The sequence below is a fragment of the Setaria italica genome, chromosome II (genome assembly GCF_000263155.2).
Source record: "Setaria italica strain Yugu1 chromosome II, Setaria_italica_v2.0, whole genome shotgun sequence".
Lineage (NCBI taxonomy): Eukaryota > Viridiplantae > Streptophyta > Magnoliopsida > Poales > Poaceae > Setaria > Setaria italica.
Window position 1 is genome coordinate 32,245,404 of NC_028451.1, and position 21,559 is coordinate 32,266,962.

General features: G+C 45.3%; 3 protein-coding genes and 1 pseudogene across 4 annotated transcripts; all 4 read left to right on the forward strand.

Annotated features, from left to right (window-relative positions):
* Positions 1-1,358: 1,358 nt before the first annotated feature.
* On the forward strand, positions 1,359-3,230 carry LOC101767121 (protein transport protein SEC13 homolog B). Of its 2 annotated transcripts, none has more exons than XM_004956888.3 (2): positions 1,359-1,637; positions 2,017-3,230. In XM_004956888.3, the coding sequence occupies exon 2, from the start codon at positions 2,093-2,095 to the stop codon at positions 3,008-3,010; it is 918 nt and encodes a 305-aa protein (XP_004956945.1). In that variant the 5' UTR covers positions 1,359-1,637; positions 2,017-2,092; the 3' UTR covers positions 3,011-3,230. The 2 variants fall into 2 exon arrangements, with proteins under 2 accessions (XP_004956945.1, XP_012699590.1); XM_012844136.2 differs by having other exon boundaries at positions 1,362-1,637; positions 2,021-3,230.
* A 487-nt stretch (positions 3,231-3,717) lies between these two features.
* On the forward strand, positions 3,718-7,187 carry LOC101767521. Its single transcript, XM_004956889.4, has 8 exons — positions 3,718-4,178; positions 5,174-5,225; positions 5,314-5,362; positions 5,899-5,994; positions 6,192-6,245; positions 6,327-6,392; positions 6,573-6,651; positions 6,751-7,187. The coding sequence occupies exons 1-8, from the start codon at positions 3,939-3,941 to the stop codon at positions 6,826-6,828; spliced, it is 714 nt and encodes a 237-aa protein (XP_004956946.1). The 5' UTR covers positions 3,718-3,938; the 3' UTR covers positions 6,829-7,187.
* A 406-nt stretch (positions 7,188-7,593) lies between these two features.
* On the forward strand, positions 7,594-8,093 carry LOC111256393 (annotated as a pseudogene).
* A 5,718-nt stretch (positions 8,094-13,811) lies between these two features.
* On the forward strand, positions 13,812-21,279 carry LOC101767924 (uncharacterized protein At1g04910). The gene is made up of 9 exons (XM_004956890.4): positions 13,812-14,596; positions 17,795-17,932; positions 18,024-18,093; positions 18,210-18,280; positions 18,367-18,455; positions 18,551-18,683; positions 18,760-18,992; positions 19,769-20,245; positions 20,428-21,279. The coding sequence occupies exons 1-9, from the start codon at positions 14,048-14,050 to the stop codon at positions 20,627-20,629; spliced, it is 1,962 nt and encodes a 653-aa protein (XP_004956947.1). The 5' UTR covers positions 13,812-14,047; the 3' UTR covers positions 20,630-21,279.
* The last annotated feature ends 280 nt before the right edge of the window (positions 21,280-21,559 follow it).

Consider the following 21,559-nt stretch of genomic DNA (forward strand, 5'->3'; position numbering starts at 1 on the left):
GAGATTTAGTCCAAAAACACCACTTAAATGGCACTAAAAAGGTGGCAATAATGAGCGCCAACAGCTTCGAGCTTGGCATCCCGCTCCCATCACAGCAGGCCGCATACTTGCTCTCTCGCCGACCCGCTCTGGGCCCAGGACACCACTCCCTTGCTGCCTCGCTCCGGCTCCGGAGCACCACTCCCTCGCCACCCACCTCTGCTTCAGTCCCAGCGCGCCGCTCCCTCGCTGCCCTGCTGCACCGTGGTGAGTGGCATTTTGGCCGCGATATTTGTAAACTCGAGTGGGCAGTTGGTCCTTGTGCATGCGGGGAGCTACCTTTTTCTACTCCACCTCCCGTGTGATGGCTCCACTGTCAAAGAGGAAGCTTATTGCCTTGTCAGCCTTCTATCTTAGCTTACATAATTACATTCTTCAAGGTACTTGTCAGGTTTGGACTAATTGACGTTGTAATTTAGTTATTCATAGAAATTTATTTGGAGCCTTTTACCGGACCAGGCAATTTCCTTTTTATAACATGCTACTTTATAATTATCTAAAAGCTACTTTATAAGTGGTTTATGATTTGGACTTTGGACTCTTTTAATTTAGCATTCCGTTACTGCACCATTTTGCTTTGGGTGAACCATATGTAAAAATTGAGAATGAGCCTCCTAAGATTTTCCCAAGTGGCCCATTATTTCCAACTGACCTACTTCCTTGGTTTATTCTGAAAGCTTGTTCTCAAAATATTTTACATCTACTAAACTCGCATAGGACAGATCAAATTGAGCATGAACATACCATACCGCTAACCGAAGTGATTGACATTTGAATGATCGGTGTACGGAACATAACGCATCTGTTCAGATTAAATACAAATTTGGCAGTACAGATCACTTACCGTAAGAGACACACACAACAGCTAAATGGGTACAATCTTGACGGAGCACGTCCATCCTCTCCCTCTCGTACATCATCCTCTTGCACCCTTGCTTGGTCTGCACAGCAGCTGAGCGAAGCGCCGCCGCCGCCCCTAGCCGCGCCCGAGCCTACCGTGCGCGCAGGAGAGAGAGAGAGAGGGGGAGGGGGATCAATCTTTGCTGGAGGAAAACAATGGGGAGGCATCGCTATAGGGCCGCCGGAGCACCCGGAATCACGGCGAGTCGGTGAGCTCTCAAGTGCGTAGAGAGAAACATCCGATACTAGAAGACACAGAGCTAAAATGAAATGTACAGAAGTACCAGGGATTAAATGAAAAATGTACTGCGTGAAGGATATAAACGTGAATCACATGTTCTTTTTAGGGGTGTACGCGTAAAATGGATAGCAAAAAGTTGCCCGTCCACACCTTCTTTTACCTGTCCCCGACCTGACTCCAACCGGCTGCTGGACCCCCGCCGCCCAGTCCGTCTTCTCCAACCCGACCGGCCGAGCCGCCCTCCCCCTCCTCCCTCGCGCCCGCGTGTGCCTCGCAGCTGAGCCCCTCCTCCCCGCGCCTGGACTCCGGATTTCCTTTTCCCTTTCCTTTTCCTTTCTCTGCTCCACCCTCTCGGCCTTATTACCTAGCGGCGACGACAAGGCGAGCAGCCACTGCCAGGTCTTTTGTCGGCCGACCATCTGCCTTCGTCGGGCGCCGGCGACGAACATCCCGACAGGTACGCCCACCTATTCCCTTCCCTTCCTGCGGTGCGAAATCAAACCCCCAAACCCTGATGTATGCTATTTATATTTGGATCTGACCACGTATTCTTCTAAACTTGGAATTTTTTTCAAGCAATCATCGGGTGTACATTTGTACACCCATGTCCTAAACTGGGTCCGCCCCTGGCTGTGACCCCCTACCATTGTTATTTGGGAGCTAAATAGTTTTTTTTTTGAAATGTTATGATACTATTTTGTCATTTTTTTTGAAATAGAACCATTTTGTCATATTTCAGTTCTTGTTTAGCTATGGAATCCTGTCGTATTTGTTCGCTACTCCTTCCTATTTTTTAAGGAGGTTTTTATAATGTATTGGTGGTTTGTTTAAACCAGGCAGGAGCCTGCGGTAGGCAGTTGGCACAATTATCAGAGAGATTTGGGGGTTGTCAGGTTTCAGCCCATTTGCAAGATGCCTCCCCACAAGATCGAAACCGGGCACCAGGATGTGGTGCACGATGTCGCCATGGATTACTATGGGAAGCGCATCGCAACAGCGTCCTCGGACAACACCATAAAGATCGTCGGCGTCAGTGGAACCTCACACCAGCAGCTGGCCACCCTGAGCGGGCACCAGGGGCCAGTCTGGCAGGCCGCATGGGCTCACCCCAAGTTCGGCTCAATGCTGGCCTCCTGTGGCTACGACGGTCGTGTGATCATATGGAAGGAAGGGGGCAAACCTGACGAGTGGGTTCAGGCGCATACTTTCACTGAGCACAAGTCCTCCGTCAGCTCCATTGCATGGGCGCCTCATGAGCTTGGGCTCTGCTTGGCTTGCGGCTCATCTGACGGGAACATATCAGTATTCACAGCTCGTGCTGATGGAGTTTGGGACACAACGCGCATTGATCAGGCACATCCAGTTGGCGTGACTTCGGTTTCTTGGGCTCCGGCAATGGCCCCTGGTGCTTTGATCACTGCTGGACCTTCTGGTCAGTTTGAGTATGTTCAGAAACTTGCATCTGGTGGCTGCGATAACACGGTCAAAGTCTGGAAGCTGCAAAATGGAAGTTGGAGGATGGATTGCTTCCCTGCCCTTCAGATGCACAAGGACTGGGTGAGGGATGTGGCCTGGGCTCCAAACCTTGGTCTTCCAAAGTCTACCATTGCCAGCGCGTCTCAGGATGGAACTGTTGTGATCTGGACCGAGGCGAAGGAAGGTGAGCAATGGGTAGGCAGGATTTTGCACGACTTCAAAACCCCTGTGTGGAGGCTGTCATGGTCACTTACTGGGAACATTTTGGCTGCTTCTGATGGTAATAACAATGTGACCTTGTGGAAGGAAGCTGTTGATGGTGAATGGCAGCAAGTGACCACTGTTGAGCCATAGATGTTTAGAATGCTTGGTGTTTCCAGTAATATTGAGATTGTTATCTAATTTTGCTGTATGATTGTTTTCTAGATCTGGGCTTTGCTAACATCATTGCTCACTTTCTTCCTTTTCGTAATTGCTGTGCCGCCATGGTTGGATGGCAAGCACATTTCTGATAAGAATGATCATTTGCTAGAATGGAAGCAAGATATTTGCAGTCATCATTTTTCAGTTTTTCTATCGCTTTTGAGTATGCCCTGCAAATTGTCAAATCGAATGTGACTCCATTCTTAGATTCCTAATAGATTGTAACCATTGTCTGAAGGTACTAAAGTTAGAATGAAAGTTATCAAATGAAATTTCAAAGTGGGCAGGGAATTGAAACTGGGGCAGGACATGTTGTGTACCAAATTTCAAGCCAGCTTTGATGTACTAATATTTACCTCAGTCACTACATATATCATCATGTGTCGTTTCCCCCATGATACTTAATTGAGGGAATCCTGTTGATTATCAAATATATTGTTCTTGCATTACACAAGCCTGTGTGTGCAGATGGATGATCTGTTTGCTTGCAAATTTGCAATGGAACACCGAGCACGTACCAATAGTTTTGTTTACAATTTTGCCCATTTGTGTGAAATTCTCAAAGCGAAGTTCTTCCACTGTCCCTTGAACCATCAGATCATTGAAGAACCTTATTGACCTGTCATAAAATCTCTGGCCAAACCAAACACACATATAGGCAGGAAGTAAGAAAACACAGAATTGGAACGTGATGCCAACATTATGAAATCGCTGTATGGTCCGATTCAAAGTCCAGACAATTTTCCGCTATCCTATCCATGGTTGGGCGCGTGGCGCGCCAGCTGACCTGTATGGAGGCTAGCCAACCTTCTCTTCTCTAGGTAGGACTCTAGGCGTGACCCGCCGGCCGGCGCACAACATGCCATCGCCGTCGCCTCCGTCCGCGCGCTTCGCCACGGGGCTCCGGCCAGCACCGGCCGGCGTGCGCTCCTCCCCCATTGGTTCGTCCCCATACTTTGCAGCCCTGCGCGGCCTCTTCTCGCATCCCAGCGCCTCTAGGGTTCTCTCCGTATCCTTCCGGCAACGGCCGGTGGCGTCGCCCTTCGCTGGAAGGTCGCGCCTGCCGAGCGCTGCGCGGAGCTCCGGAGACCCTGCCGAGGTGATTTCCTCTGCATTTACTCGATCTTAGTCAGTGGTGATGTACGAATTTTGTTTTGGCTCGTTGGGTCGGGGACAGTGCTCGCTCTTACCAGAATTTCCAATATACTAAAGATGTACGTGCTTTGCATTCGTATTTGTATTTAGAATAAGGTTGAATGGTTGATTGCATGTGGAGGATTCATTCTAGGCTCTAGATTTTAGTTTGTTGATGTGGCCAGCAATTTGTAGAAGAGGTAGAATTCTTTGTGAAAATGTGAAATCATATCTGACAGTATGGTTTCAACAGTATGTGAAGTCAGGAATCAATTACTAATTCTTGTAGGTGGAAACAGCATGTGCAATGTAGGCACCATTTGATTATCCGCTTCCTGGTTGGTAATCATGTGAACTGTTAAATTTCCCTTTACAAGAGAGGTTTAACAGCATGCTCTGTTATTTCAGTTGTGCTCATATGATGTGAAACTGTTGGGGGGCAATAACTGGGTTTTTGCTACTAAAAAATGCAATAGCTAATGATTTGTGTGATATAGCGTTAATGAAGAGGGTTGAGTTGTTTGCAGTTGCAGACACACTAGAGTAATAATCTGAACATGCATGTAGTGAGGTTAAAAGACAATTTTTGTGGTGTGATGTGTGTAGAGCCACTCCTTGTGCTTCTTTGATTACCAAGGTTAATTCAAGCTACATTCTGTGTAATGAAAAACATCTTCCAACCTTCGGAATGATGCTATTGTTTCAAACATATGCAGCACTTCTGCAATGCGGATTTCTGTTGTTCTTTGTACATTTATGATGTTCCTGGTAGAAGAAAATTCCTACGATGCATGCTTATGTTTGTGTAAACCTGCATACAAGTTTAAGTAAACTGTGAACTACTTCCACCAGTAAAACCTCGATGAAGGACTTTTCAAAAGAAACTTTGATGATGAGATATTTTAGAGTACATTTGAGTGATGTTACTTAGAAACTAACTGGGCTGCATTTCATTGTTAGATCAATGTGGATAATGTTGAAGGAACTAGGCAGTCACTAGGAAGTTTCACTGGTATGATATTTGTGACATGTACAAACTTAGCTTTATCAATTCATTTCTTCATAGGCCTGATTTGATCTCCTGTTTTTCCCCTGTACAGGTTCAGGAAAGGATGGGAAGGAGTCAACCAAAAGTTTCTCATCTAAAGAGTATTCATATCTCACTGTAAATCCAAAAACTAATAATGACAAAACTATTAAGGTTTATGCTGTCTAGGCCTCATGACATAACTTTTTAAGGTTCATACTGTAGGACCTTACTGTTACATTAGAACCTTTTTAGTAGAAATTGAGCTTGCGCATCAAACTAATATGCCCTCAAAGGGGCAGAAGGCCTCACAGAACTAGAGAAGTTGGTCTTCTTGGAATTATCAGGCTACACACAAACATTAAGCAATGTTTTAGTCAAAATTTAATTCAAATAAAAGTTGGCTGCGGGTGCATTTGCTCAGATGAAAGGTTGGGGGCAAAATATGTCATTTAGAATCCAGAAGAGTGGAAATAATAATAATTGGTTATGTAAGCACTTTTATGGATCCATCTTGTTGAGGCTGATTACTAGGAAATTTCAGATGTCATTCTCATGAATAGTAAAACCTGTCCAGGCAGTGACATATTCGATTTACTCTTTCAGTCTTATATTACAAGTGGCATTATTGATCATGTGTTTCTGCCTGTGTTGCCAGGTTGCTAGAAAAACTGAAGAGATATGGCGCTGCCGGTGTTCTGTCATATGGATTACTTAACACTGTCTACTATGTCAGTGCTTTTTTATTAGTTTGGTAAGGCATGCATGGATATGTGACATCTTACTGCTACAATATGTGGACGTTTATTTTCACTGGGTACAATACTTTTTTACTACTTCAAACTAGCCAATGCTTTGCTAATGAGAAACAGTCTATGGAACTTATATAAGAAGTTTGCAACTGCATAAGCATTGGGTAGAAAATGAATATCATAATGGTTTGCGTTTTAGGTTTTATTTTGCTCCTGCTCCTGGTAGGATGGGCTATGGTGCAGCAGTGGAGAGGTAATGATTGCAAATTATCTTTTCCTTTTTACACTGCTTTACATGTTCCTACTGTAATATCCTTTTACTTTCCTGAAGCAGATTTGTTAAATTAATGGCGATGGTGTGGGCTGGCAGTCAAGTTACAAAGATTTTTCGAGCAGGAGGGTGAGTCAAATACCTAACCTATAAACTTCAATCGTTAGGTTAAAATTTGTTTCTCATATCCGTGTAGTAAGTCTAGATGGAAACGGATTTTTGTTCGCTGTTACCTTGAGGAGCATCTTGAAGCATATCTGTTCACATTTCAAAGAATATAGATTACATGTCCTTTTTTGTGTGTCTCAGGGCTCTTGCACTGGCTCCTTTTGTTGACAGAGGGTTGAGATGGTTCACAGTCAAGTTCAACTTCAAGTCGGAAGGAAGGGTAAAATACTAGATCTTTGCTTAATTTTTCCTAGTGGGCATCCGTTCATATTTGAGCAATCTTCTTACGTGTCTTTGCATTACTCTCACTGCTATGCAGGCTTTTGCGACAATTGTAGGGTTATGTTTTGGAATTGCTGCCCTCCTGTTCTTTGGATTGACAATACTCTGGGCATAGTGCACCTGCTTTGCTGATGGATAGTGAGGAATCATGAAGAGATGCTGCAGAATCGATACTGATCCCGACCAGTAACGCGCCGATGACAACTCTGCTAATAACGTTACATTGGCTGTTCACATCTTGTATGAGCATGTGTTTTTGTGACTCGTCAGTGACCGCAAACATCTTGAGAATGCCATATTCCTGTAAGGTCCTATTAGGCGTGTGTTCATACTTGGCAATTTTAGGGAAACCAAACAAGTTTTGTAGTGAGATTTGATTGCTACAAAACCTCCAAGACAAGCAGCAGCTTGATAAGCTGGCGTCAGGCTTCGCCGTAACTGCTGTAGACTACGAACTTGCGGTTGTGATCAGTACCTGCCGTGTGCATCGTGTTTGTAAAGATGTACCTTGGAGCTCGGGGGGGGGGGGGGGGGGGGGGGGGGCTGGATTGAAGCCACAACTCCAGCAATATCTGCAAATTTGGCATGGCTCCAGCTCTGGGTGGAGCTGCTCCACTCCAGAATTTCAGGTGGAGTCAGCTCCACTCCAGAAATAAGACGGGGTGTTTGGTTAGATGGGTACTCTCAGCTCCAAAAGAATCGATTTCAGTGTTGATTGCTATTGTTGCCCCCAATTCAGGCCCCACTTGTCATCCTCTCCCCCTCCTCTCTTCCTCCTTTCTTTTTCCCCCTCGCTCTCTGCCGTTGCCCATTGGTCACCGTTGCCACGGTCGCACCTAGCTCCTCCCTCGATCTCCTCCTCACTTTCGGCCGCCGATCGATGGAGAACGAGCTGCCGGCGTCGGGTGCCCACGGTGTCAGCCTCAACGTTCTCTCTCCCCGCGGCCACCGCCTTGGACCCGCCGTTGCCGCCGTCCCCGCCGTCGATGGCGGCTGCCGCCCGGGGGAGTCCTTCGCCTGCAACTACTGCCACCGCAGGTTCTACAGCTCGCAAGCGCTGGGCGGCCACTAGAACGCGCACAAGCTCGAGCGCACCCTCGCCAAGCGCAGCCAGGACATCCTCGCTGCCGCCGCGTCACCGTCCTCATCCCCGCCGCCGCCGCCGGCGCCATCGGCCATCGTCTTCCACGCCGCGCCACCGAAACGCAACAACAACAGGGACGACGACTTCCTGCAGTAGGCGGTGCCACCGACACTGAGCGTCTAGATGGACATGCAGGATGGGGCGCTGACACGGCCGTCGCGGCTGATGGCGACTGTGGCCGCCTCGGCCTCGGCCACGGCCGGAATGGGGACGACGTCAACCCCCGCCCCTTTTAATGGCCTCGCCACTGCAGCGACCAGCATGGCCGGAGCCTTTGGTGCCGGTGGCAGGATGGTGCGGCCGGCGGCGGGGGGTTGCAGCTGGCGGCGGGATGCTGCGGCTGGTGGCGCGGCTAGTGCGGCCGGCGGCGGGGCTACGGCAGCCGACGGTGCCCAAATGGCGCTCTGCTGTCGACGGAGGAGGGAGGCGCCGGATGGGGAAAGGGGACAGGGAACAACTAGCAGAATAGAACGAAACGTTTTTTCCATAACCAGTGGTATTGGTGGGTAATTATCCATGAACTCCACGAGGAGGTTCAAAAGAGTGGTTTCTGGAGCAGCAAAAGAGGTGCTCCAAAACTCCACCTCCATTTGCACTACAGCTCCATGGAGGATTCTAGGTATATTCGATTGCATTGCTAACTTTTCACTGCTGCTTCTCTTCCTCTTCTATGCACCTGACAAATCTTTTATCCGATGTATTAGAACAACTCGAGAAGGAACCACACAGTTTGGAAAATTTGAGGTATATTTCCTTTAATTTGGATCCTTCTAGTTCGATTTTGTTGTTCTAATAACAATTCTAGGAAATTAGTTTCTTTACTTGGTCTCTTTCATTCTTGCTTTGGAACTGAACCAATCTGGGATATTTGTATGCAATCAATCTCTTACATTTTCCTGTTTCTTTTTCTTTCATATATTTCCCCATTCTTTTTTAAATAAATATGGTAGTCCCTTTAAGCTCTTTTTTATTTAGGTCAAGTTCATGTGTTTTATTCATTATTCATATAAATCTAATCTGGTATATTTGTTTAAATTTCAGGTAGACAGATTTGCAAGCGCTTTCCACGGTAATCTCTCTCTTCATATACCATTTCTGTTATATAATTTTTATAGTTTTAATATATGTTATCTACAGTGGTTTAGAAGATGTGAAAATTTCATTTAGTACTGTAAATAAAGATATACTTTAGTATGGTTTCTAGTCTTCTTGTGTATACTATATAATTTGCGGGCAAAACGTATTGAAGTAATTTGTTTTTTTGATGATTATATAAAAGATTATTATATATTGTTTAAGTTCGCATTAGAGGTACCGGTGAGGTACCGGTGACTGTTGCAAAGTTGTAGACCTTGATGACCCAAGGTATATACGTAGGCTGTATTTTAATCTAATGGGTTTTCACCATTCACAAATTATTTATTATTTGGCTACCTATAGAAAAAATATTTGCTAGCTGTTTAATTTATTTTATGCTATCCTATGATTTTGGTTGTTGGCTGCTGTTGAATATAGTTCCTTTTTTCTTTTTTTGTTGTAATTGAAGCTTTGGTTTGATAGGCTTCTGTCCGTCCTGACAAGTAATTTCCCAGCTATGTAAGTCCTAGTGGATTTATTCAACAACTATTCAGTTTATCCACACACTGATTTTCAAGCTAATGTAATTTCATCAAAGGTATTAGTAACTATAGGACAATTAAATACTTTAGTGGCCTCTTATTCCTATAATTGTTATACCAAACCACTTACATGAATTTAGTCGCTAAGTCACGGTTACTGCAAATTTAATAACTATATTCTGTAATTTTTAATCTGGATATATTCGAAGGATGTTTTTCATATGAGGGTTTCCACTGACCTAAAAATATTTGCTATTTGGCTACCTATAGAAAGATATTTGTGCAATTGCTTAATTTGATGTTCCCTATTGTTATTATATACATGTAATTATATGGTTCTTTTGTGTTTGCTGAATTTTTTATATTTGATTATTTTTATTTTCAATTTGATACATACTTGTCACGATCATGAATCTAATTGTTCTCAAATTTCTTTTGCAGAACTGTGTTGGCGAAAACTCTTTTGCTAGGAGAGCCGTTCTGATCACTCATGACAACATGTGCTACCTTGGTATCCATGATGATCCTCAGGACTTTCTGGTTTTAGCTTGGTCCCAAACTGATAAAAACAACAACAGGTGGATGACCACAATCCATGCTTTAGAAAGTTTGGTTGGCCATAAGAGACTTTCGTTGTTCAAGGTTGCAGTTGATCCAGCTCGCAGGTTTGATTTCATTCTTTGCCTAGATAATCAGACCGCATAATCTGTTCATGCTCGCTATGTTGAAGTTGGGCTAGAAAAGATCTTCTTTGACTTGGTGAGGAGTATCAAGTATTTACCTTTTTACGATGATCACAATCAGCACCATAGGGTTTTGAGGTGGATCTAAACAAGTCTTCTCAGCATCTAATCAAGCATCATCCAGACATGTTGAGTTCAAGAATCTGAATTATCCAATTACTATACGTAGTTCTTTTAGATGGCTGCTGTTTGAAATCTAATATATGATGAAATCTGAACCATATATTAATATGGAGTTATCTAGATGTAGCATTCAACTTCTTTTGGTTTTGTGTAATATGCAAGTAGCAAATGTTGCATCTATATGTCTGTAATGCTGAAATGTGTGGAATGCTGAATATATGTAAACAATTTACACTATTGTAATATTAATGGTGGTTAATATGTTAAAATGTTGCCTTTTAGATTTTCATTCTTCATAAATTTTTATTCACTGAAATATGTCTGAAGTAGACGTCTCTTCAGCAATCATTTTTCATTTGACAAAAATGCAACAACAGCATTGATTTTTCCTGTGCAGTTTCTAATCGTCTGACATCGACTCGGCAGTCCAAGAGTATGCATTCGTATTCGCTTCTCCGCATTCACTGCATCAAAACAAGATGAATCTATATCTCGCTTCTCTGCCGATTTTCATTGCTTTCTCTCATCGTTAACTGCCTGGCAAAATTTAAATGAAAGGAAACTATTCAATGTTTTAAGGCTGCATTGGTTGATTGGCAAATTCTGAAGTATATACTGAACCATCTCATAGACTCCCAAAACATCATAGGGAAGATCGCCATTCTGATCTAATTTCTATAGCCATTTCAATCAAATTTAATTTTGTTTCTTTGCAGCAGCCCTAAGCAAGTAAACCGTCGTACTCCGACACTAAATATGGTAATTATAAAAGGGTTGAAAGAAAATTTTCAATAATTTATAAAATATCGATCATGTGACTAAACATTATCAAATTTTTAGTAAAAAAATATTTCAACTAAATTTATGATAAAAGATATAGAAAAAACCAGGCCCTGTCCACGCGCGCGTATCGTTCACAGCCAGTAGAAGGCGTCGAGCTCCTCGAACGCTCGAACTGCTTCAATGCTGCCGCCGCGGCATAGACGCCGGACGTCTTGGCGCGCTGTTCATGAGGCGGGCGGAAGAAGATGCCGAGCAGGCGAGCAGCATTGCACGGAAATACAACACCACAACGCGCCGCGAAGAGCCTTGGACTTGGGCACCCCGCCTCCCCCGCGGCACCCCTTCACCTTCAGCGCCGGACACGGGACGCGCGGTGCCGGGCCTGGTTTCGTCATACTCAACATGCATGCGTGATGATTACATTTGCGTGCCGCGCGTCGTTTTTGTTCAGAATCAGATTTGCAGGTAGTGATGACACCTCGGGTCATTCAGAATACTTGCACTAAAAATTCCTACCAATTTGTCTAGAAAAATGTCCAGTATGCGGACAGCAACATTTTTTCCCTCTTGCTCTGAAGAGAACAGAATAGATCAATTGTGCTCGCTACCATTAAGCAGTAAATTTGGTTGATTCGTGTGTGTTGTTGACGAAGTGACCCGGTTGATTCGAGGAGCACCTCAATTAAGGATATGGGCCTGCGACCTACCTTGGAAACACCCATTGTTCCACCATGAACCGGCGCCACGGATGTGCACACGCTACGCCATATGCGCCTGCCCTGCCACGCTAGCGAGTAGCGGCTGAACCTGGTCTCGCCGGCGCGCGCGTCTTCCGTCGTCGTGACGAAAGACGGAGCCGTTCTACAGGTGTGGCCTATGGTAATGCCAGGCCCTGTCAGCGCGCGCGTATTGTCCGAGTCAGTAGACTTCCAAGTACCAGTACAGGTCGCGGTCGTCTTCGTCTTGGACTTGGTCACCTCGCCTCTTCCGTCCAAGGTTAGGTCCCCCTCCGTCGTCCGTGTCGCGCTCACGCGCCGCGGGCGTCCTCGCTCGTCGTCGTAATGGAGACGGGACGCGAGGTAGCGATGGCCATTCAGATTTGCAGGTAGCGATGATATCTCAGCCTCTCAGGTCATTCAGAATGCGCAATGTATGTTTCAGCTGGATAGCCTGGATGGATGGATCGGACCGGCCAAGTTCTGCATTGTCTGATCAAAATCGAACTCGGCGTTCCGGTCGGGTGCAGTGCAGACGGGTGTTTTCTAACTTGGCAATTCTCCTAGAGCTTTGCTGCCCACAATAGATAAAATGGGTTCTGCTGTTTCTTTACGATCAGGTCGCTGTGGGAAAAAAAAAATCGCGTTGGTTGGGAACAGACTGAAATCAAATCCTACATGACTTGCAAGTTGAACATACGCAATCGGACAGCAACTATCTTTTAGCCAGGGCGGTATTGAAGACAACGGGTTAGATCAATGGTAGTCGGTGCTACCAAATATTACGTAGATTCGCTGGATCTGTGTGTTAGTTCACAGTGTGTGATCGTGACATGGTTGATTCGAAGAAGAGCACCTCATGACTCTGCAACCATGATAACGCCCACCGTTAGTTCCACCACCAACCGGCGCCATGGATGTGCATTCTACGCCATATTGCACGTTACGAGCATCTGGCTCGTCAAGGCGCTGCGCGACGCCCGGACTAGCTAGCGTTGGACCCGGTGCGAGAGGCGCCCGGCAGGCCGCCGGCACATGCACATGCGCGCGCGCCCTCCCGAAGCGAAGAGCCTTGAAGCAAGCAAGTCCCGCTCCCTGACCGGCAACCGCGAGGCAGCGCGCCCACCCGTTCGCGGCCGGCGGCCCCCGTCTCCTTCATCAAGATGGCCTCGTTGCCCGGCGCTGGCGGTGAGCCGCCGACGGTCCCGGCGGGCGGCGGCGCAGGTCCGCAGCCAACTCTGACTCTGCCTAACGCGGCAAGCGGATCACAACCACTGAACAAGCAACAGCCAGGCACAGGAACGTGCGCCCGGCCGTACCGCCCAACGATATTTCCGGTGGAGCCCAGTCGGCAGCCGCCCACACATTCTCTCTCCACTAGTATTCCTGAGAAGGGCGGCGGAGGAGGGGTGCACGGCTCATCGGTACATTCCGTTGGGACGACGACTTGATCAGAATTAAGAAGGTCCCATCAAGCAATAATTGGCCCCAGAAACTGGCGGTGCGGGATTCTTGATCGAATCTGATCACAGTTCGATCTCGACCTCCGATCCGGGAAAAAAATAAAAAATAACAGAAGAACTAGGTCCACGTGACCCCACCCCACTGGATCGTCACGCATCCCTTGCATCCCAGCCAGCCAGTAGAAACAGCTCCAAACCCCGTGTTCGTCAGCTCATGCAGCGTTGCGATCCAGTTGCCCTCTGGTTACATTCACGCGGCAACGTCAGCTGAACCTTTCCGGCCGCCGCTCGGACAAACGGTTGGTGCCGATTCCTGCCTTTCGCTGACAAGGCAAAAAAAAAAAAAAAGCGGAAAATTCCGCGCCGCGTTCCACCAGCTGAGCCCGCGAGATCTCAGTATTGCCTCGCAGGAAATGGAAATCTGCACCTGCGTACGAGCGCGCGCCGACGCGTCCAAATGGCAGGACCGTAATTGCCGCGCCACGTCTGACCGTTTCGGTGCGGCCGCCCCGTCCCGGTCTCCCACCACCACGCGCCTCCCGTCGCCACACTCACACTCCTCCCCTCTCACTTCCCCACCGAGAGCTCCATTAATGGCGCCTCCCCTAATCTCGCCATAATAGCAGTATCATCGTCATCAGCAGCAGGCAGCAGCAGCGGAGGCACAAGGTGTCGTAAACCACGTGGGAACAACACTGGGAGAGCTTGCGCCAGTTCTGGAGGTTGCGCTGACGCTTCCCCACATGGGGTACCAGCCCATGCACGGCGGCAGCAGCGGCACCGCCGGTGCCGGGACCTCAGGAGGCGGCGGCGGGGGCGGCGCGGACCACCTCCACCACCACCACCACCAGCGCCTGCACAGCCCGCGCGTGGCCGGCGGGGGCTCGATGACGCGCCGGGCCAACTCGTTCAAGCGCGGCGGGGGCGGCGAGATCGAGCTCCAGATCGGCTCCCCGCGCTCCCCGAGGTGCGACGGGCTGGGGAGCCCGCCGGGGGACGCCGCGGAGCCGTCCGGGAGCGGCGCGGGCCCCGGCGGCGGCGGCGGCCTCCTACACCACCACCAGGGCCAGCAGCACCACAACCTCCGGTTTCGGCTCTTCAAGCGGCCGGGCTCAGGCGGCGGCGCGGTCGAGGCCGGCCTGGGGCTCGGGCTGGGGATCCGGGAGAGGAGGAAGCTCGGGAACATGCTCTTCCTCGCATTCTGCGGCGTGTGCTTGCTCCTTGGCGTCGGTAAGATCTGGGCGGGCGGGTGGTTCGTGCTCCCTGGCGACGACAAACACGCGGATTTGCAGGTATGGGAACGGGAAATTTACCTGCGCATTCAGATGCTATTTGGCAATTTTTTTTCTTGATCAACTGCTCGTTGTGTTTCGTTGTGTCCGATGAGAGCTGCAAATTTTTACTCAAGTGTTCTTATCCGAACTTGTCACGATCAATAAATGATGCTCGCAGCCTACTAGTTAGTTCAGTTGCTTGCAAGCTCGGGGTCTCCAAACAGAAAACATCACGAATTTCTGAATTCATTTGTCAGTTGCCACTTTGCATATAATTTATGATCCTTGTCATTCCCAGTTGTAATATTGCATTTCCACGCGATGGGATTATGACCGCAACTATGGTGAGACCTGCTCTCTGGTTTTGTTCTCTTAGTTTCGATACTACTCTCTCCGTTCCAAATTGTAGGTCGTTTTGGCTTTTAGGTGCATAGATGTTTGTATGCACCTAGACATACACCTATGCATACAAACATCTATGCACCTAGAAAAGCTAAAACGACCTACAATTTGGAATGGATGGAGTAGAAATTAGTGTGATGAGCTGGTTGAGAGATCTAGGACACTGGTCTAGCAAAAGAAAAAGAAGAAGAAATTAGTGTGAAGAAGAGGGTTTGGAATTTATCTTCTATGGAACTTCTCAGATAGGCATGGGTGAGAAAACATGTGCACTTTGGGACAGTTTCTGTTTCACAATTGCTGAGTCATTGACTAGCTTGCTTGCTAAGAGAACGCTAGCTTTGCAGTACTGGCTAATGGCTATTGAGAGTTAGTTGCTATAGGGTGTTTGTGCATCTTCCTCTGTCAAGATACCCTTATGTCCCATGTGCGCATTTTTTTTTCTTGGCCATAGTCTTTACATGCCCTAGGTGCATATGGTAGCTAATACGATTAATCTGTGAACTGATTGTTTGGGCTTATACTGTGAGAACTCCTTATTTAATACTGCTCATAGCAAGCTGCAACCATTTTGTTATTTCTCACCATTAACTGGAACAGTGCCCTTATGTTGCTATTTAGTCAGCCAATTAGCCATTGTTTGACTTCTCTATTCTCTACACAGAATAATTACAGGAGCTTATGATACTTTAAACCGCTGGAGCATCATTGATCTAATCTAACCATCTATTTCTAAGGGTACTTTTGTTATTAGCTTGTCAGTTTCTCAAAAATGTCCTTGTTGAGGAGCATTAATATATCCAATTAACAGTCCATCCCCATGCTGAGCAGCCTCCTATGCCGTCAATCCAGTCCTTCTCTTGAGTCTGCCTTTCTATCAACTGGGTTATATAAATGCCGGAAAACCCTAATCCATTGGGCCATTGCACTGGCTCAGCCGCAACCCATGTGACCCCACTGCAAAAAATGGACCACGGTCGTTGTGGATGTTCCTCTTTTGCTGATCTTTACCCACAGCTTCCTCTTCCTTTGTTGCCGCTGGCTGTGCACGGTGCATAGAATAGCAACATTGCCTGTCCACTTTGAGAGGAAGACGAAGACCCTGCTTCTTTCTGCTTGATGGGTCCATATACCCTTTTGGCATCTTATTAATTATCAAGACCATTAAGCCGAATGATGGGCTCAGACACTAGGATTCCATTCAAAGTTCAAATCTGCATCCTTATATAGATTATGGCTCACCCTAACCTAAACAAGGTTAGCCGAAAACGGTGTTTGATTGAGCCAACATGCAAGGTGGTCTCGTGCCCCTGCCTCAATCCAGTGCGCCACCACCCACCAGCATTAGGAGGAAGAGGAACTCTAGGAAAGGGAACGAAGAAAATTAAGAGGGGAAAATTGGTTCTATAGCACTGAAAGATCGCGACTTCGTAAAATACCACCGAAAGTGCTCAGCCCCGTAAAATACCAGCAAAAGCTGCAAACTTGAACTGAAACTAGCATTCCGTTAGTTTTGACACAAACGGTGTTAACCAAGACAAAAATACCCATGATCCTTTCAGCGGGGGACCAGAAAACAAACACAAGAGCGGAGCTACTAATCATACAGGCCAATTGGATGCTAGGGAGCAGGCCTGCCGTCGGCCGCCGCGCCACCCATGGTGCTGCCCTTCCGCGCCATGCGGACGCCTGGGCTCAAGGTGCCCGTTATTGCGATGCGCCACTGCCCATAGTTGTGGTGCCTGCCGCCCGAAGCACTGCATGATAGCATCAATGGGAGGAAAACACTGCAATTTGTTCCCATGGATGTACATTGAAGCTAGTTCCAGATGATGCGGCGAGAGAACTGATAACGATAAACTTCTGCACTCATGTCTTGTTACGGAGCCACCAATCCAGCAAGGTCTTCAGGAAATCCACAAGCAAACTAGCATTACGGTCTTACACGAGTGGGGGTCTCAAATTGATGCAATTTGGGGGTGGCACACAGCCCTCCGCTCTGTCCTCCATGCATGCAGCAGAGTGGAGCTTGTGCTTGCGCACGAGGGAGGCAGCACTGCTAGCGGATAGCTCGCAGGGAGGGTGGCATCGCCCTTGGGGAGAGCTGGAGGGGGGTGGTGTTGCGGCAGCCGGTGGGTGAGGGGCGGCGGTGCTCGGAGGAGTGTGGGAGGAGCGTGCGGAGGAGAGGAGCGGCGTCTAGATGAGGTCGCTGACTGGGAGAAGGATCAATCCCATCTCTTGTCTCCGGAGGATAAGAAGGGTAGAATGTCATTTTAAGTCAGTTTATGTAAGTCAAAGAGATGAAAATGAGTTTTCAGTGAATAAAATGTAATGGAATGATATTTTCAGTTAACATTTGTAACTTTTGATGGTATTTTACGGGGGCACGCTTTTTGAATGGTATTTTCCGGAAGTCGTGATCTTTTAGTGCTACATAACCAATTTTCCCAATTAAGAGGCTCCATGGGAAATAGGAAAATGATGAGCACGCAAATAGAAATTAATGAGAAAAGCCAAATGGATAAGAAAGCGAAAAGGTTGAAATTATAGGTAAATAGAAATTAACAAGAAAGCCAAATAGAGTTGCCTTTACTGTAGCTAAAATTATAGGTAAAGATTGTCCGGGCATGGATTTCTTTTCAATCATGTTATATTGTTATGTATGCTCTGAGCTTAATCAGCCTATCATCATTGTTTGAACATTTCATGAAGTTTCTATAATTAACCCAAAATTATTGTATGATCTGGATAATACATTTAGGAAATAGATTGTTTGGTATTATAATGTAAAATGTCTGCATTTGTACATGTTTCTAGGATCTCTCTGTCTCCTTCTCCAGAGATAAAGGGCATCAAGTTGATCATCACTTTGGATTCATGGGAGGAAAAGAGAGTGACAGGACTTTGATGACAGTGGAATCTAGCATTGGTGGAAGAGAAGAAAGTGTGGCTGAGGCTAGTAATATATCTCTGCCTAAGTGCCTAGACCTGTCCTTTGGTCGGCAATGATTTGTGGAAAGTAACTTTTTTTTGGTGCTTCATGTAGGCCTTTGATGTCTGGTCTCAGCCAAGCAGTACAAATTTTAGACAATGCATTGTTTCAAACTCCCATAAAAGTAAGTTGGTTAGTGTGTCAGTAATATGTCTAAGCTTTCTAGTATGGCAGTAATATGTCTAAGCTTTCTTCTGGTGTTTGTTAACATGATTTGGTCTCTTGTTCTTAATTTTGTAGAGCAAGATTCTCATACAAATGGCTACATCCTCATAAATGCAAATGGAGGTTTGAATCAAATGAGATTTGGGGTGCGATTACTTTCCTATGGATCAGTCTTAGGTTGCTATCTGTATTTGATGGCTGATATCTGATGGCATTGTCATCCACATTGCAGATATGTGATATGGTTGCTGTTGCTAAGATCCTGAAGGCTACACTGGTTCTACCTTCACTTGATCATACATCATACTGGGCAGATGACAGGTTGGGGCTTCAACCACAAACTTCTTATCTCTAATCCATGCTAGACTTGTCAATCAATGCAGTCAATGTACTTTCTCATTTCTTCATTTCACTAGTGAATTTAAGGACCTTTTCAACTGGAGGCACTTCATCGAGTCACTGAAAGAAGACATTGATATTGTTGAAACGTTGCCCACTGAATACAGTCAAATTGAACCTTTGGCTAAAGCTCCGATATCTTGGTCGAAGGTTGAAAAAAGATATCTGCTGATAATTTAAATTGATAAATGATGAAAGCACTCACTAACTATTTTATTCTGGGCAGGTGAGCTATTACAGAGATGAAATCCTCCCTCTTTTGAAGAAACACAAAGTCATTTACTTCACACATACAGATTCTCGCCTGGCTAACAATGGCATTCCGAGTTATATTCAAAAATTAAGATGCCGAGTTAACTACAGATCTTTGAAATATTCTCATACAATTGAAGATCTTGGTACTACCTTGGTTTCAAGGATGCGTCAAGATGGAGGCCCTTATCTTGCTCTCCATCTAAGGCAAGACCCTTTATCTCAGGATGCTTTTATTTTGAACTTTTTTTGCTGTTGTTTTCTGTGTCTATTTAGTGCAATCATTTATTTTTCTTAATTACAACTATTTTCCTGTACTGTTGTTTTATAATTTGCAACAATATGATGATTGGAATCATAATTTGCGTATCTCCAAAATATTAAATGGTAAAGGTTGCACTGTATGGACAGATTACCTAAATCATTGTGCTATGTCAAAGCTAGCAAAGATGGAATTACTATGTTGTGTCTTTACAATGGAACATAAGTGAGCTTCGGAAACTGCAAATGCTGTGGGTCTCTTTGTAATGTTTTGTAGATAAATTGAATTGCATATATGAGTATATGGTGGATGATCTTAAATAAGCATGCTGCTTGACAGATCTTTCATGAAACCATCTTCTCAACCAAAGTTGGATTGCTTCAATCATTAATCAGTATAAAAATTTGTCATGAAATTTTAGCCATAAGTTCTTGAAACTGCAGCATCAATATTTCTACAATATAATGGTGCTAAATTTCAAAAGCTTTTTAAGCTATTCTGGCGAAGCTGAATCTTCACTTGCAATCCTTAAATAACCATACTAATTACTAAATGCAGCTTATTACTGAACTCTCTAGCTGCGCCCTAGCACATTAAGATGGTAAATCATGCATTAACAAACTGTAGTATTCATGCACAAAAGTAAGCTGCACTGATATTAAATTATACATTTCAGGCTTCGCTCAATTGGTTAATTTGTATCAGTTTTGGTATTTTCCAGGTATGAAAAGGACATGCTAGCTTTTACTGGTTGCAGCCATAGCTTAACATCATTAGAAGACGAGGAATTGCGTAAGATGCGTTATGAGGTAAGTCACTGGAAAGAGAAAGAAATCAATGCTACTGAGCGAAGAAGTCTTGGTGGCTGTCCTTTGACTCCAAGGGAAACTTCACTTTTACTCAAAGGATTGGGTTTCACACGAAGCACCAGAATTTACTTAGTTGCTGGTGAAGCTTTTGGCAATGGAAGCATGAAGGCTCTGTTGGATGATTTTCCCAATATTTATTCTCATTCTACACTGGCAACAGAAAAGGAACTTGCACCCTTCAAAAACCATCAGAATATGCTTGCTGGTCTTGACTACATTGTGGCTCTCCAGAGTGATGTCTTTATTTATACTTATGACGGAAATATGGCAAAAGCTGTACAAGGCCATCGACGTTTTGAGAACTTCAGAAAGACTATTAACCCAGACAGGTAACACCTTCTCCTGTTAGTAGTGCAACATGTTACAGTCGATTCTATTTTGCACCAAATGAGCGTACACCCTAGTGATATGTGTTACAAACAAGTGATTGAAACAGTTCTTTGAAATAGTCTTTGTTCCGAGTTCCTCCTTTTTTTTTCTTTTTCTGAATACCTGATTCTTTGTCCTGCAGGATGAGTTTTGTGAACCTGGTAGATGAATTTGATGAAGGAAGAGTGCCCTGGGATATTTTCAGCTCAGAAGTGAAAAGATTACACAAAGATAGAATAGGTGCTCCATATTTTAGGGAGCCTGGTGAATTCCCAAAGCTAGAGGAGTCTTTCTTTGCAAATCCCTTGCCTGGCTGTATATGTGAGAAACACAGCGAAGAATGAAAATGCCTTCGTTCTGACCATTCTTTCCGGGCATCTCTTAAGTCAGAAGATATTGGTCTCTGCTTCCTGTCAGATGCTACGAGCAGCGTTGTTGAGTCATGATCAGTGAATCCATTCTAAATGTCAGTTTGAGGTACAGGGCATCGGGACATTTATTTTCAGCTTTGGCCCTTACTGGAGTTCAAAGCATTAAGGACAGCGATGTTCTGCAAAGCGCATGACTGTCAATCATTTTCACACGACCATGTGAGTGGTTATGCCTATCACATTTGCCGCAATAGGTACATAGAAGGTACATACGCGGAGATTATGCTGACGGCTTTCTTGTATTTTTCCACTACTATTTTATTTGATTATTAGTGGAACTGCGCAGCTAGATTTGGAAATACAATATTATATACTTATATACAGCTTCAATGCGAGTCATGCAGAAATGTTGCTACAAATTTTGATTGTATCTACAGCCATACTTTCTATACTCAGGAAACAATTCAAACTTACCATGCAAATTATGTGAGGTTTAACTTCCATATCCGACTAATTTGCATGGACCCGTCCTTGCATCCCCAGTGTAATTTCAAACAATGTTTTCCTTTTGTAATATGTAATGTTAATATTTTTCTTAATAAAAATATCATGGTTCGATTTGATGTTCTGTATATAGTAACTTGCATCTTTTATCTAAATTAATTAAGGATTATGTCATTATTACAATTCGGGTTCGCTCCAATTTTATCCAATAATGTTTTCATATGTTATCTGTTCTCTACCTAGGCCTCAGTGAAAACTTTTCTGATATCACAAAAGTTAGGTTGCAGCAACGTCTTCCCTTCCCCTACACCATTGTTGGTGAAAAATGTCCCAAAAGTGGACTTCGTCACTACAGCCTGAGAGTTCTTCCTCCAAAGGGGTAATGCCCTCTTTCATTGG